This window comes from Rhinolophus sinicus, linkage group LG16 (assembly GCF_036562045.2).
Source record: "Rhinolophus sinicus isolate RSC01 linkage group LG16, ASM3656204v1, whole genome shotgun sequence".
NCBI classification, from domain to species: Eukaryota; Metazoa; Chordata; class Mammalia; order Chiroptera; family Rhinolophidae; genus Rhinolophus; species Rhinolophus sinicus.
In genome coordinates, this window is record NC_133765.1 from 1282953 (window position 1) to 1296281 (window position 13329).

The 13329-nt window shown below is 38.6% G+C and overlaps 1 protein-coding gene across 2 annotated transcripts in view; it reads left to right on the forward strand.

Annotated features, from left to right (window-relative positions):
* SORL1 (sortilin related receptor 1) overlaps nucleotides 1-13329 on the forward strand; it is a 161515-nt gene that overhangs the window by 43789 nt on the left and 104397 nt on the right. For both annotated transcript variants that reach the window (XM_019717776.2, XM_074321522.1), the window contains exons 7-8: nucleotides 8166-8267; nucleotides 9307-9476. In XM_019717776.2, coding sequence (XP_019573335.2) covers nucleotides 8166-8267; nucleotides 9307-9476 — 272 coding nt within the window. The remainder of the gene's footprint in view (nucleotides 1-8165; nucleotides 8268-9306; nucleotides 9477-13329) is intronic.

The window sequence follows — 13329 nt, forward strand, 5'->3', positions numbered from 1 at the left end:
CTAAGAATATCCTAAATTTGAGAATGAGGCCTTCTATATGTAGATGCTTCTGATAATAATTATATTATCAAAGGAACATTTCTCAGTGTGTAGTTTGATGAGAGAAGAAACACAACTGGCAGAGGATGATAAAATGGCTGTTTTCCTCCTTTTATTACACTAGCGTACTAAGCTATAAGGATAAACAACATTGGCCTTGGTTGGATAACCCTGTCAGTAGGAGTGTTGAGCCCTACAAGTGTGACAACTTGTCTAGGGTGTGCCTAGCACTCTGACTGCATGGGTTTAGGGAATTCCGAGTGACTTTAATGTTAAATGGACTCAAATCAAATTGGGAAAACAAGCAACTGATTGCCAAAATCACAGAAAATTGGTATCAGACCATTAACTCTTTTGCTTTCTTCCAGCACCATGAATAATTATAATTCTTTGCAAGTTAGTTTTTTAGAACTTATGGGGACAGCCGTCTGGGTTCTGGACTGGAGCATGGATCCAAGTCTTCAGAACTTTTTGTTGCCCTGTTGGTCCAGCTCTTACTTCATGCGTACCTTTTGTCTGATGCCCTTTGATTTTTTTTTTAACCCAAGTTTAATTTTTATTCCTTGTTTTTTGACGTGAAGTTCACTTGTCTTAGTCGTCCACATCAAAATGATAGGGCCATTAAAGCAACGAGGCACTTTTGCAAACTGACATCAATTTGTTAACGTAGTAATATACAGCTGTTAGATTCTTTCTGGAAGATAACAATAGTTGCCAGAAAGTTGGAGGTAGATGAGGGTTAGCTACCTCTCTATAGCTTCACTACCAACTTGTCATGAAAGCCAGGCTTAGACATTTCTTGCACAAATGTGTGTCACTAAGGAAAGGACCCCGTGTGTGGGCTGCATGGAGTCTCCTTCCTGTTGATGTAGACACGGTTCTAGAGCGGGGATTGGCAAACTATAGTGCGTCACTTGTTTTTGTCAGTTTAGTCTCATTGAGACACAGTCATGCTCGTTTGCTTATGTCTATCACTGCTTTCATGTTACAGTGGCAGAATTGAATAGTTGCATAGAGGCAGGATGGCCCACAAAGTCTGAAATATTTCTATAAGAACCGATACAGAAAGTTTGCCAATCTCGTTACAGAGGCAGGATTCTGTTACCCTTTCAGTTGGCATCAGGCATCAGAATCCTCTAGTGCAAGAGCTTGGCAACTCTTAGGCATTATCCCTAAAAGTTCAGGTTACAGGGTTCCTTAAATTTTTATGCCCTGTTCATTCCAGTGTGTTCTCTTTAGGATATTATGGCCAATTCACGTGTCTTGCATGCTACTGATCTCCCTAGAGAGCTCATTTATACTTTTCACTATTTTGACCAACCAACCACTAATTTCACTATTGAAAACTAATTTCTAACTTTAATTATGCTAATTTAAAATCTCTAATGTTGATAGCGATAACAGAAAAACTTAGTAATTACTTCAGGATTGTGGGCTTCTATATGAAAGTTGGCTCACCACAATTGAATTGTGAAGTTTAGGATAACTGACCAAAACCGACTGTTAACAAATTATTTTAATTATGATTTACTTAAACATATGCATATATAAAGCTAGGTGTAGGCACCTTCTGTTTATAACTCATATACAACAATAAAACCCAAACATATTTACAGATGAAAAAAATTATAATACCAATACATTTAAAATTATATACTTGTATTGAGATGATTCATCTGCCATAAAATTCGCCCTTTTAAAGTGGACAATTTAGTGGTTTTTAGTATATCACAAAGTTGTACAATGCTCATCACTACCTGATTCCAGAACATTTTCACCACCCTCAAAAGAAACTCCATACCCATTAGCAATACTTCCCATTCCCCTCTCCTCCTAGTCCCTGGCAAACACGAATCTGGTTTCTGCCTATGAATTTGTCTATTCAGGACATTTTAAGTAAAAGGAATCCTATGACATATGACCTTTTGTGACTGTTTGCTTTCTTTCTTTTTTTTTTTTAATTAAATTTATTGGGGTGACAATTGTTAGTAAAATTACATAGATTTCAGGTGTACAATTCTGTATTACATCATCTATAAATCCCATTGTGTGTTCATCACCCAGAGTCAGTTCTCCTTCCATCACCATATATTCGATCCCCCTTACCCTCATCTCCCACCCCCCTCCCCCCACCCCCCTTACCCTCTGGTAACCACTAAACTATTGTCTGTGTCTATGAGTTTCTGTTTCTCATTTGTTTGTCTTGTTCTTTTGCTATTTTTGGTTTATATACCACATATCAGTGAAATCACGTGGTTCTCTGCTTTTTCTGTCTGACTTATTTCGCTCAGCATTACTCTCTCAAGATCTATCCATGTTGTCACAAATGGTCCTATTTCATTTTTCCTTACTGCCGAATAGTATTCCATTGTGTATATATACCACAACTTCTTTATCCATTCATCTATCGAAGGACATTTTGGTTGTTTCCATGTCTTGGCCACAGTAAACAAAGCTGCAATGAACATTGGAGCACACATGTCTTTATCTCTAAATGATTTCAGATTTATCTACTGTTTGCTTTCAAAGTATAATGTTTTCAGGTTTCATCCATGTTGTAGCATGGATCATCAGAATTAATATGTTTTTAAGTTCAGTGCTTCTTCTGTATTTCCCTGAAAATAAGACCTAGCCGGACAATCAGCTCTAATGCATCTTTTGGAGCAAAAATTAATATAAGACCCTGTCTTATTTTACTATAAGACCCTGTCTTATTTTACTATAATATAAGACAAGGTCTTTATTTAACCTGGTTTTATATAAGACCAGGTCTTATTTTACTATAAGACAGGGTTTTATATAATATAATATAAGACCAGGTCTTATTTTACTATAAGACAGGGTTTAATATAATATAAGACCGGGTCTTATATTAATTTTTGCTCCGAAAGACGCATCAGAGATGATTGTCTGGCTAGGTCTTATTTTCGGGGAAACAAAGTTTCTTCTGTCAGTTCAGATCTCTTGTTGAACCGCTTGTCATGCAGGGTTTTCTCTATTTAGTGAGACAGTCACGCAGGATATGCTGAGGCCAAAAGGAACACCCACGGAGCCATAGATAGGGGAGTCATACACTGTATTCTTACTAGCGGCCAGGTGAGACACATGCAGTAGGATCCACGTTCACCTTTTCCCCTTCCTGCCAACCAACCAACCAACCAATCAGCACAGTCCTGGCAGTTACATCAGTAGCCAGTTGGCTAACTGGTTACAGCTGATGGCCAACCAATCACAGTTGATGGTCATTCACTACCTGAGCCAGCACCTCCCCATGCGAGGCCGGGAGCCTGGAAACTGCTCTCTGGGACTTTGTCCCCACACCGTTCTAGTTAATTTTTTCTTTTAAGTTATTGTACTTTTCAACTAAAGAATTTCTACTTGTTTCTTTTTTTCCTAATTTCTATTTCTTTGTTGGTTTTCTCTATTTAGTGAGACAGTGTTCTCATACTTTAATTTTTGAGACATGGTTTTCTTTAGTTCTTTGAACATATTTATCATAGGGGATTTAAATTTTTTGTCTAAGTTCAGTATCTGGCCCTTCTCAAAAACTGTTTCTATTGACTGTGTGTGTGTGTGTGTGTGTGTGTGTGTGTGTGTATGGGATATACTTTCCTGTTTGCTTTTCTTGTCATTTTGTTGTTGAAAACCAAACATTTTAAATGATAGGGTGTGGGAACTCCTCCTATCAGAGTACCCCTTCCCAGGATTTTTTATTGTTGCTTTTTGTTATTATTTTGTTGTTGCCTTTTTTGTTTCTTTTGTGAGTTTCCTGCATTAATTTTGTAAAGTTTATATTCTTTATTGTGTATAGCGACTGCAGTGTTTGATTATTTAGCTTAGTGGTCAGGTAATGAATGACAGAAATTTCCTTAAATGCTTTGAACCAGTAAGTCTGGCAGCCCTTGCTGGGGGCCTCTGTGCCAGTTGGGGACATGCCTTCAATGCAGTTTACAACTCTGCCTAGGCCTTTGTTTCCTGCTTGTGTAGAGCCTCAAAATTATTAGCCAGACATGAAAGAATAGGCCCTTTTTGGTTCTTTCCTGAATACACTCACAGCTCTGTGTGTGTGACCTTGTACGTTCCCTGGAATATTTCAGAGCTTATCAAAGCCTCTCACGGATGTCTTCTTCCCCAGTTTTTCCTTTTATGCTTTTCAGTTATCCTCTCACTAGCTCCAAATGGCATTGCTTCTCCAGCAGTTGTGATGTTAAACATTTGTCAGTTTTCCATAAATGCCCTGTTTATAGGTCTATTTTTACAGTGAGCTAAATCAGGTTATATGAATAGAAGACCTGAGAATATAGCTTTCAAAGAAGCTGCCAGGCAGATCAGATAGTGACAACCCTCTGGCTGTGGGACAGTTTGGAAGCTCCAAACTTGTTCTGTCCTCTGGTGGCCGCTACGCTGCTGTTTTTCACAGCTATTGTAGCTGTGAAGCTGTGGATTTCCAAGGCTACTGCAGGGCTAGAGAGAAGGGGATAGGATCAAGGCAAGTTGAAATATCACAAAGTTGGCTATTGTTGCTGAGCCTTGGTCATTGTTCTTGAATAAATGCTCCTTGGGTTTTGCATGCCTTTATTTAATTTTCAGAATTCTGAAGGAGGTGATTTTGAGAATTTTTGTCAAATGTTCTTGTTGCTGTTACAAATGAATGGATTTTGAGTTCCTGCCATTCTGGAAGTGCTTCCAATTAATGTTAACTTTGAAACTTTTTATTATGAACATTTTCAAGTCTACATAAAAGAACAGTTTATGCTGATATGACCTCCCCATGTGCTCTCATTCAGCCTCAATATTATTTTACATTTGCTAATCTTTTTTCACCTGTCTACCCACTACTTATTTTTTCCTGGAACATTTTTAAAGCAAATTCCAGCTGTATCGTTTTATCTGTAAATATTTAGCTATGCACAACATAAGTATGGATGATGGTGTTTTGCTGAAACTTTGTTTTACTGCTTCGAAGGAGAAGGTGGTAGTGAATGCTACAGCCAGGTGATTCTGCACTGGTGTCCTCGTCCACTACATGCCTTGGGGTCCCTCATTCACCCACCAATTTTCTCTGAGAAACTTTCAGTCGAATAGCTAACTGTGACGTCCTTTGGCCTTTGCTTGGCAGTGTGTGTCATTTATTTAGTTTCTTTGTGAAGCATAAATTATAAATGTACTCTCTGGAATTCAGATTATTCAGGTACTTATATTAATTTATTTTTACTCATCAAACATGAAGATACCAAATAAAATACATCTTATCATAAATTCTAGACCCTGTAGTATTGGCATATAAATTAAAACATTTAAATAATTCCTAGTTGTGGGTGAAGTTATGTGTGCTGGTAGATGTATTAACTGGTATGCTTTTCAGGAAGGCCGTTTATACTATCTATCAAAAATGAAAATATTGACTTAGGAATTCTAAGAATGCATCCTGCATATATTCTTGTGTGGTTCTCAAAAAGAGGTAATATATACAAGTATGTTCATTGAAGAGTGCTTCTGGAAATAACCTAAAGGCCCATCAATAACTGTTAAATGAAAGATGTCCTTAAGATTCACTGTTAATGAAAACAGTTAAATTGTAGAACAGTAAGATGGTCTGTTAATGAAAAACGTGGAGTTGCACAACAGTATTTCTATCATGTTCTAATTTGCATGTCAAAATAAAATTGCGTGTATCAATTTGGCATTGTATTAAGCTAGAAATAACAAACTGAAAATAAAAGTGGCTTAGCCACTCAGTGCTGCCTGGGAGTAGACGATCTAGGGCTATGTTGGTCTTGGTGATACTGCAGACTCAGGCCTCTATCTCTCTGTTCTATCATCCTGACTAATGGTTTCCATTCTCAAGGTTCCTTCATGGTCCAAGACATCATGTACTAACCTTCAAGTCTTGATTGGAGTTAGGAAGGATGAAGATAGAAAGGCCAAAACAGGACCCCTTCCAGCTGATTTAGTGCCCATAAGCAGCCTTCCTAGAAATCCAACAAAACACCTGTATTTACATCTCATCGGTTAGTATTCAGTCACAGGACCACATGTAGTTGCACAAAAGGAAAAAACTAGTCTCGTAGAGTGGAGAGTAGGGGGCAGAACTTCTGCATTTTACCTTATACCTGCCTGTACTATTGGATTTTTTTCATAGGCATGTTTACTTTTATAATAATGATAAGGAACAACTCAACAACCACAAAACCCATGGTTTGTTAAGAAAAGTATTAGGGCCTCACAATACATCTCATAATCAATAGTGTGCCATAGTGTAGTTGTTAATATTTTTCTTGGTGGCAGTGAAATAGTATAATAACTCTTTAAGAATACATTATGAGTGAACATGAATTGTCTCGGTTTAGGAATAATTATCCCAGAAGGAAGTGGGATGGATGTGTTTTGAGGGTTTTTTTTTCTGACCTTTATATTCTGTGATTTTTGCATTTGCGAAGTAAGACCTGCTTTGGTATACATACTCAATTGTCAGGCCTTCCTGCAGCACTCATTAAGAACATTTAACTAATGATGGGTGTCACGGTCACTGAAAAAAATGGCTCCTTTCTAAGATGTAACCACAGTAGGAAGTAGTGAAAAAATATAAAGCATAAAAGTACGTGTTTCACTGATATCTTGTATTCATATATATTCATAAGCATTCATATGGGGTGACTTAAACTAATTATCTGATTTTTATACACAGAAATTTTATTGACTTAAGGAGGGCTTTTGGAATTTATGCATATTTTGCTGGGAACTGTTTTCTCATTCAGGTAATAATATATTTTACATTTTTAATAGGTCCATCATTTACTATGGTCCCATACTGAGTACAAGCTATTAACATGGTTTTTAGGGTGCCATATTGCAAAAGCAGTCTTTTATACTTCTCTATCTGGCTTTAAAATAAACTACTTTTATCCATTTGTTCAGTGGTGGTTTGAATACATATGTGCTGCTCAAATGAATCCAAACTAACCTCATGTTCATCAGCTTGCTCTTCACGTAGTATTCACTGGGCGCACATGCGCACAAGGGACTCAGTCATTGTTATATTACAGTGAAGAGAAATTGGTATGTTCCTTATTCTATAGGAATTTAAAATCTGTAATGAACAGGAACGACAGACTCACAGATACATGAAGCCCTTCAGGCTAGGGATCCCAACATTCCAGTGAGTGTAATAGTAATCACGTGTGTGATTTTGTGTACCTAGGGTGTGCCTTCCTCTGAGAAGTGCAAAACCACATAGAGCCTTTATAGCGCTTCTTATCCTTTTTTGAGTCATTGACCCTTTCGAAAATTTGGTGAATGGTATAAACCCTCCCTAGCAGAATGAATGAGTGCATGTACACAAAAAATTAGCGTGTATATTTACAGGGTTCCTGGGCCGTTTAAACCCATCCACAGAGAAGCCCTGATCTAAATCAGCTTCTTATTTTGTAGCTCAATAAACTGGGAGCTAGAGAGATTCAGTGATTTGCTCTTAATCTAGTGCTTTCATACACATTTTCAAGATTTATTCTGGTTTAATACCTCTAAAATGCAGTGTGTTGTGGTCAACATTATGTGGAATACATTACCAAAGCAAACATATTCTAGCAAAGGACTTTAATCAATGAGATGTATTAAAAAATTAAAAAATGAATCAATGAGAATTCCGTCAACTCTTGGTGCAAGTTAAAGCCCCAAGTATCCTTATAATATGAAAATAGGAGTGGAAAGGAGAAGAGAATATGCTTTGTATGCATGGAGTGCGGCTGATCTTCCCCGGCGTGGTTTGAGGCTGTAGGCTCTGCCCCCGCCCCTCAGCCTCATCGTACAGGCCTCACCTTTTCACTGTCTGCTTAAGCTTTTGCAGCCTCCCCAAGCCTAAATTCTCGACTTCTATTATTGTCCTTCCTCCTCATCCAATATCCATGGAGGACCTAGAATCGATTGCAGACCAGGTATCTGGGATAAAGCAGTACAGTGCAAGCTGTCCAGTGACATCAGATGTCACAAAAATATGCATTTGCAGTCACACTCTCTACTTTGTGTTTTCCGTAGAATCAGGGGTGTGACTTTTCTGTTTCCTTTTTTGCTTATTTTGAGTGGCTATAATGTGGCACAATTGATTTCTTTCTCCTCTTCCTTGGCAGCATCTCTCGGGCAGTCAACAGCCACCTTCTGTGCAGCTCTGGGTCTCTTTTGGCCGGAAGCCCATGCGAGTAGCCCAGTTTGTCACAAGACATCCTATTAATGTGAGTGGGGTTCGCTTGGGGGTGGGAAGAAGTGTCATTGTTCCCATGAAGAGGTCATGGGAGGGGTGCTGTGGGGATGTCCTGCCAGGTGGATATTTCACCAAGCTCTCTGAAGTCACTTTATATAGGTCTCTATCTAGACAGAGCCATTATGCTCTGGGCATCTTGGTCTATTTTTTCCCTCCTTACTGTTTGAAGTGGAGCTGAGCTGGAGCTTTTAATTTGCTTTAAGTGGAGAAGCATTGGCAGAGAAGTTTAGAGGCTCAGTGGGCTCAGTGTGCCAGTACTAACGGACTAGGAAGTTAGTGACAGCAATAGTTATTTAAGTACTTGCTGTGTTGCTCACAGGTGGCTAGGTTCGAAAAAGGTGTAGGACTTGGGTCCTATCTTTTTGATGCAGACAGAATGGGGAGACTGGGAAATAAGCAGAGGAGGCAACCATATTTAGTCAAATGCAGTCTATTATAATGTAGAGATCCATAGGAAAGATCATTGTGGACTGGGGCCATCTGAGAAGCGGCCACAGGGAGGAGGTGGTATTTGAAGTCCTTGATACTAGCAGCTGGTGTGGTGGAAGGTCAGTTAGTAGCTTAGAGGAGTATATGATAGAAAACACACTGTCTGTTCTTTATATAGGTTCCTCCTTTCTTTAGTCACCGTGGAGAAAACAAAAGGAAAGGAAATGCATGTTAATCTATATTCTACTTTGTACTAATGATAGTTCTTATGGGGAAAGGAAAAAAAGGGAGACATTATTAAGTAAAACGAGGTTTTTAGGTCATTTATGGAGTTCAGTGGCCCATTCTTATTTCGTGCCCCATTTTCTGATAAGGGCCCCGTGCCAGCTGTAGAGCAACCTCGGGTTCTCCAAAGGGAGAGCCAGCCAGGCTTCCTTGCCAAGGTTGGGGAGCTTTCCATGGGCTCATGCCACATCTGTCACTGGGACATTTGCAAGTCATTGCTTTAGTGTGTATAGAGAAAGCCCATGGGACATATGCTTTTTGTTGACTTATGTAATTTTTGGTTTTTGATTCCAAAGGAATATTACATTGCGGATGCCTCCGAGGACCAGGTGTTTGTGTGTGTCAGTCATAGTAACAACCATACCAACTTATACATCTCAGAGGCAGAGGGGCTGAAGTTCTCCCTGTCCTTGGAGAACGTGCTCTATTACAGCCCAGGAGGGGCTGGCAGTGACACCCTGGTGAGGTAAGGAGTACAGAAGTCCCTCCCCGGCTTTCTTAGATCAACACAACCACCGACCTCTAGTGGGTGGTTTTCAACAATAGCTGCACATTTGGACTCACCAATGGTGCTTTTAGAAACCCCATTCCTGGCTCATGTTCCCAAAGGTGACAATTGAACAGTTTGGGGTGTGGCTGGAGTAAGAGGATTTTACCTGGGTGATTTTTATGTGATGCCAAGGCTGAGCACTGCTACTCTAGATGACATTTAGAGTCTCAAACACCGTGTCAACCTCTCCCTTGGGTTCCTTTCATTCAGTTATCTGGTTTTTGTGCAAGGTATTGTTTTGTGGGTGTCTGTGGAAAGAAACCAACGTCATTGATCCTTTTTCAGTAAAGCACATGCTTGGGATTTTTCTGTAATAATGGACATTCTCTGGGCTGTGGGAGAGCCTGGGGTTTGGGAGGGGTTGATGCTATGAATTTGTGGGTTGCATTTGTGGGTGGCACTGTGATTCCTGAGTACCACAAGTTCACTTACTCTCATTTGTTGTGTGACAGACCAGACTTCTGAGAGGTGTCCAACTGTGGTTAGGATCACTCTTTGCTCTTAGAAAGAGCTGTCTGGTGAAGCTGACTGACTGGTCTGCGGTGAGGTCTGGCTCTAAGCCCATGGCCACCAGGTCAGAGGGCATGTCATTGCTGTCCACTCTCTCACCTTGTGCTGGCAGTTCATTTAGTCATCAGTTCATTTGGCATGTATGCCTCTGCTCTGTGCCAGCCCCTGTTCCAGATACAGCAATGAAAAATCAGCATAAGATCCCTGTTTCATAGAACGTTCATTCTAATTAGGGGAAGACAGAATATAAACAAATATGTAATCTACCTGGTAATGGTGAGTGCTGAAGAAGATAAGAGGACATGGGTTTATGACAGTATTATTTTATATTGGCTGACCAAGCAAGTCGGCTCCAGGAAGGTCACATTTGAACAGGTGCCTAGATTCCATGAGGAAGGGAGCCCAGCAAATACCTGGGGAAGAGCACTGCAAGCAGAGAGAAGAGCAGGCACAGTGACTCTGATGTGGGACTTCATTGGGTTATTTTAGGAACAGTGAGGAGGCCAGGGTGGATCAAACACCTGAAGGAGGGAAGAGAGAATCCAAAAGACAGGATCCAAGAGAACGGGGGTCAGATTGTATAGGGCCTTTTAGGGCGTGGGAAGAACTTTATTTTTTTCATCTAAGTCGGATGAAAAGTTTTGACCAGAAGATGGGCATCATTTGATTTAACCTGTTAAATTCTTTTTCAACCACTTAAAAAATTGTGAATTGCATTATGTAAAGAAAAGTGCATGCAACATAAATGGACAGTGTTTTACATAATTTTAAGGGGACACCCATGGGGACAAGAGTGGATGCCTGAAGACTAGTTGTGAAAGTATTCCAGAAATCCAGGCCAGTAGAAATTGAGGTTGGCTGGACCCATGGTGGTAGCAGTGGTGATGATAGAATTAGTTATATTCTGACAGTTTGCTGACGGATTGGATGTGGGAAATGAGAAGAGTTGGAGTCAAGAGACCACCGTTGCTTGGTCTGAGCAGCAGTTAGAATGATGGCTCCATATTGAGTCGGGGCTGGTGCAGGTGTAGGGGGAAAGATCAAGAGTTTGGGTTTGGACTTACTAGGTTGGAGATACCTATTAGATATCCAAGTGGAGAAATTTCCATATGGTCTCTATAGTGCTTTTCCACTTCCTGCTTCTTCTCCTTCAGAGGTGCTATCATCTTTTTTTTAAATTAAAAAACTTTTTTCAATTTCAATTGACATTTAATGTTATATTAGTTGCAGGTATAGTGCAACTAATATATACTGTTTAGTCATTTATATAACTTGGGAGTGATTCCTGCAATAAGTCTGGTGTCCACCATACATAGTTATTACAATATTATTGACTACATTCCCTATGCTGTACTTTACATCCCCGTGAATATTTTGTGAATGCCAATTTGTACTTCCTAATCCTTTCACCTTTTCACCCAGCCCCTCAACACGCCTCCCATCTAGCAGCCATTAGTTGTTACTCTATATGTATGAGTCTGTTTTGTTTGTTTCTTCTGTTGTTGTTGTTTTTAGATTCTACATAAAAGTGAAATCATATGGTATTTGTCTTCCTTTGTCTGACTTGTTTCATTTAGTGTAATACCGTCTAGGTCCATCCATGTTGTCACAAATTGTAAGATTTCATTCTTTTTTATGGTGGAATAATATGCTGTTGTATGTATGTACTATTTCTTCTTTATCCAGTTGTCTATTGATGGACACTTAGGTTGCTTCTTGACTATTGTAAATAATGCTACAGTAAACATAAGGTTGCATATATCTTTTTGAATTAGTATTTTGAATTTCTTCGGATAAATACCTAGAAGTGGGGTTGCCGGGTCATAAGGTAGTTCTGGTTGTAATTTTTGAGGAACCTCCATATTGTTTTCCATAGTAGCTGCACCAATTTGCAATCCCACCAAGAGTACACGAGGGATTCCTTTTCTCCACATCCTTGCCAACACTTGTTTTTTGTTGATTTATTGATGATAGCCATCCTGTGAGGTGGTATCTCATTGTGGTTTTTATTTGCATTTCTCCAATGATTAGTGATGTTGAGCATCTTTTCATATGTCTATTGGCCATCTGTTTGTTCTCTGAAGAAATGTCTGTTCAGGTCATCTCTCCATTTTTTAATTGGATTGTTTCTTTTTTGCTGTTAAGTTGTATGAGTTATTTACATATTTTGGATATTAACCCCTTATCTTTGTATGATTGGGAAATATCTTCTCCCATTTAGTAGGATATCTTTTTCTTTCTTTGCAAACCTTTTTACTTTGATGTAATCCCATTTGTTTATTTTTTCTTTTGTTTCCCTTGCCTGAGGAGACATATCCAAAAACATATTACGAAGAGTAATGTCAGAGATAACACTGCCTATGTTTTCTTCTAGTTTTATGGTTTTAGGTCTTAACATGTAAGTCTTCAATTCATTTTGAGTTAATTCTTGTAGATGGTGAAAGAAAGTGGTCTAATTCTATTTATTTTTTAATATATCTGTCCAGTTTTCCCATCACCATTATTGAAGAGACTGTTGTATATTCTTGTCTTCTTTGTCATAAATTAAATAACCATATAGGTGTGGGTTTATTTCTAGGCCCTGTATTCTGTTCTATTGATCTATGTGTCTGTTTTTATGCCAGTACCATGCTGTTTTGATTGCTATAGCCTTGTAGTATAGTTTGAGATCAGGTAGCATATCTCTGACTTTGTCATTCTTTCTCAAGATTGCTTTGGCTCTTTGGAATATTTTAGGATTATTTGTTTTAATTCTGTGAAAAATGCCCTTGGTATTTTGATAGGGATTAATTACGTTGAATCTGAAGATGTCTTTGGGTAGTATGGACATTTAAAAAATATTTTTATTAAAATATAGCTAACATACAATATTATATTAATTTCAGGTATACATCATAGTTATTCAATATTTATATACCTAAAGAAATGATCACCATGATAAGTCCAGCAACCATCTGACACCATACTATGCTATCGCAATATTATTGACTATATTCTCAATGCTGTACATTTCATCCCCATGACTCATTTGTTTTATACCTGGAAATTTGAACATCTTACTCCCCTTCACTGTCCCCCCCCATTTTAAAAAAATTTTCAATAATAGTTGACATTGAATATTATTTTATATTAAGTTCAGGTATATAGCATAGTGGTTAGACATTTATATAATTTATTCAGTGATTCTCCCCAATTAGTCTAGTACCTGGCACTATACATAGTTATTACCACATTATTGACTATATTCCCTATTCTTCAC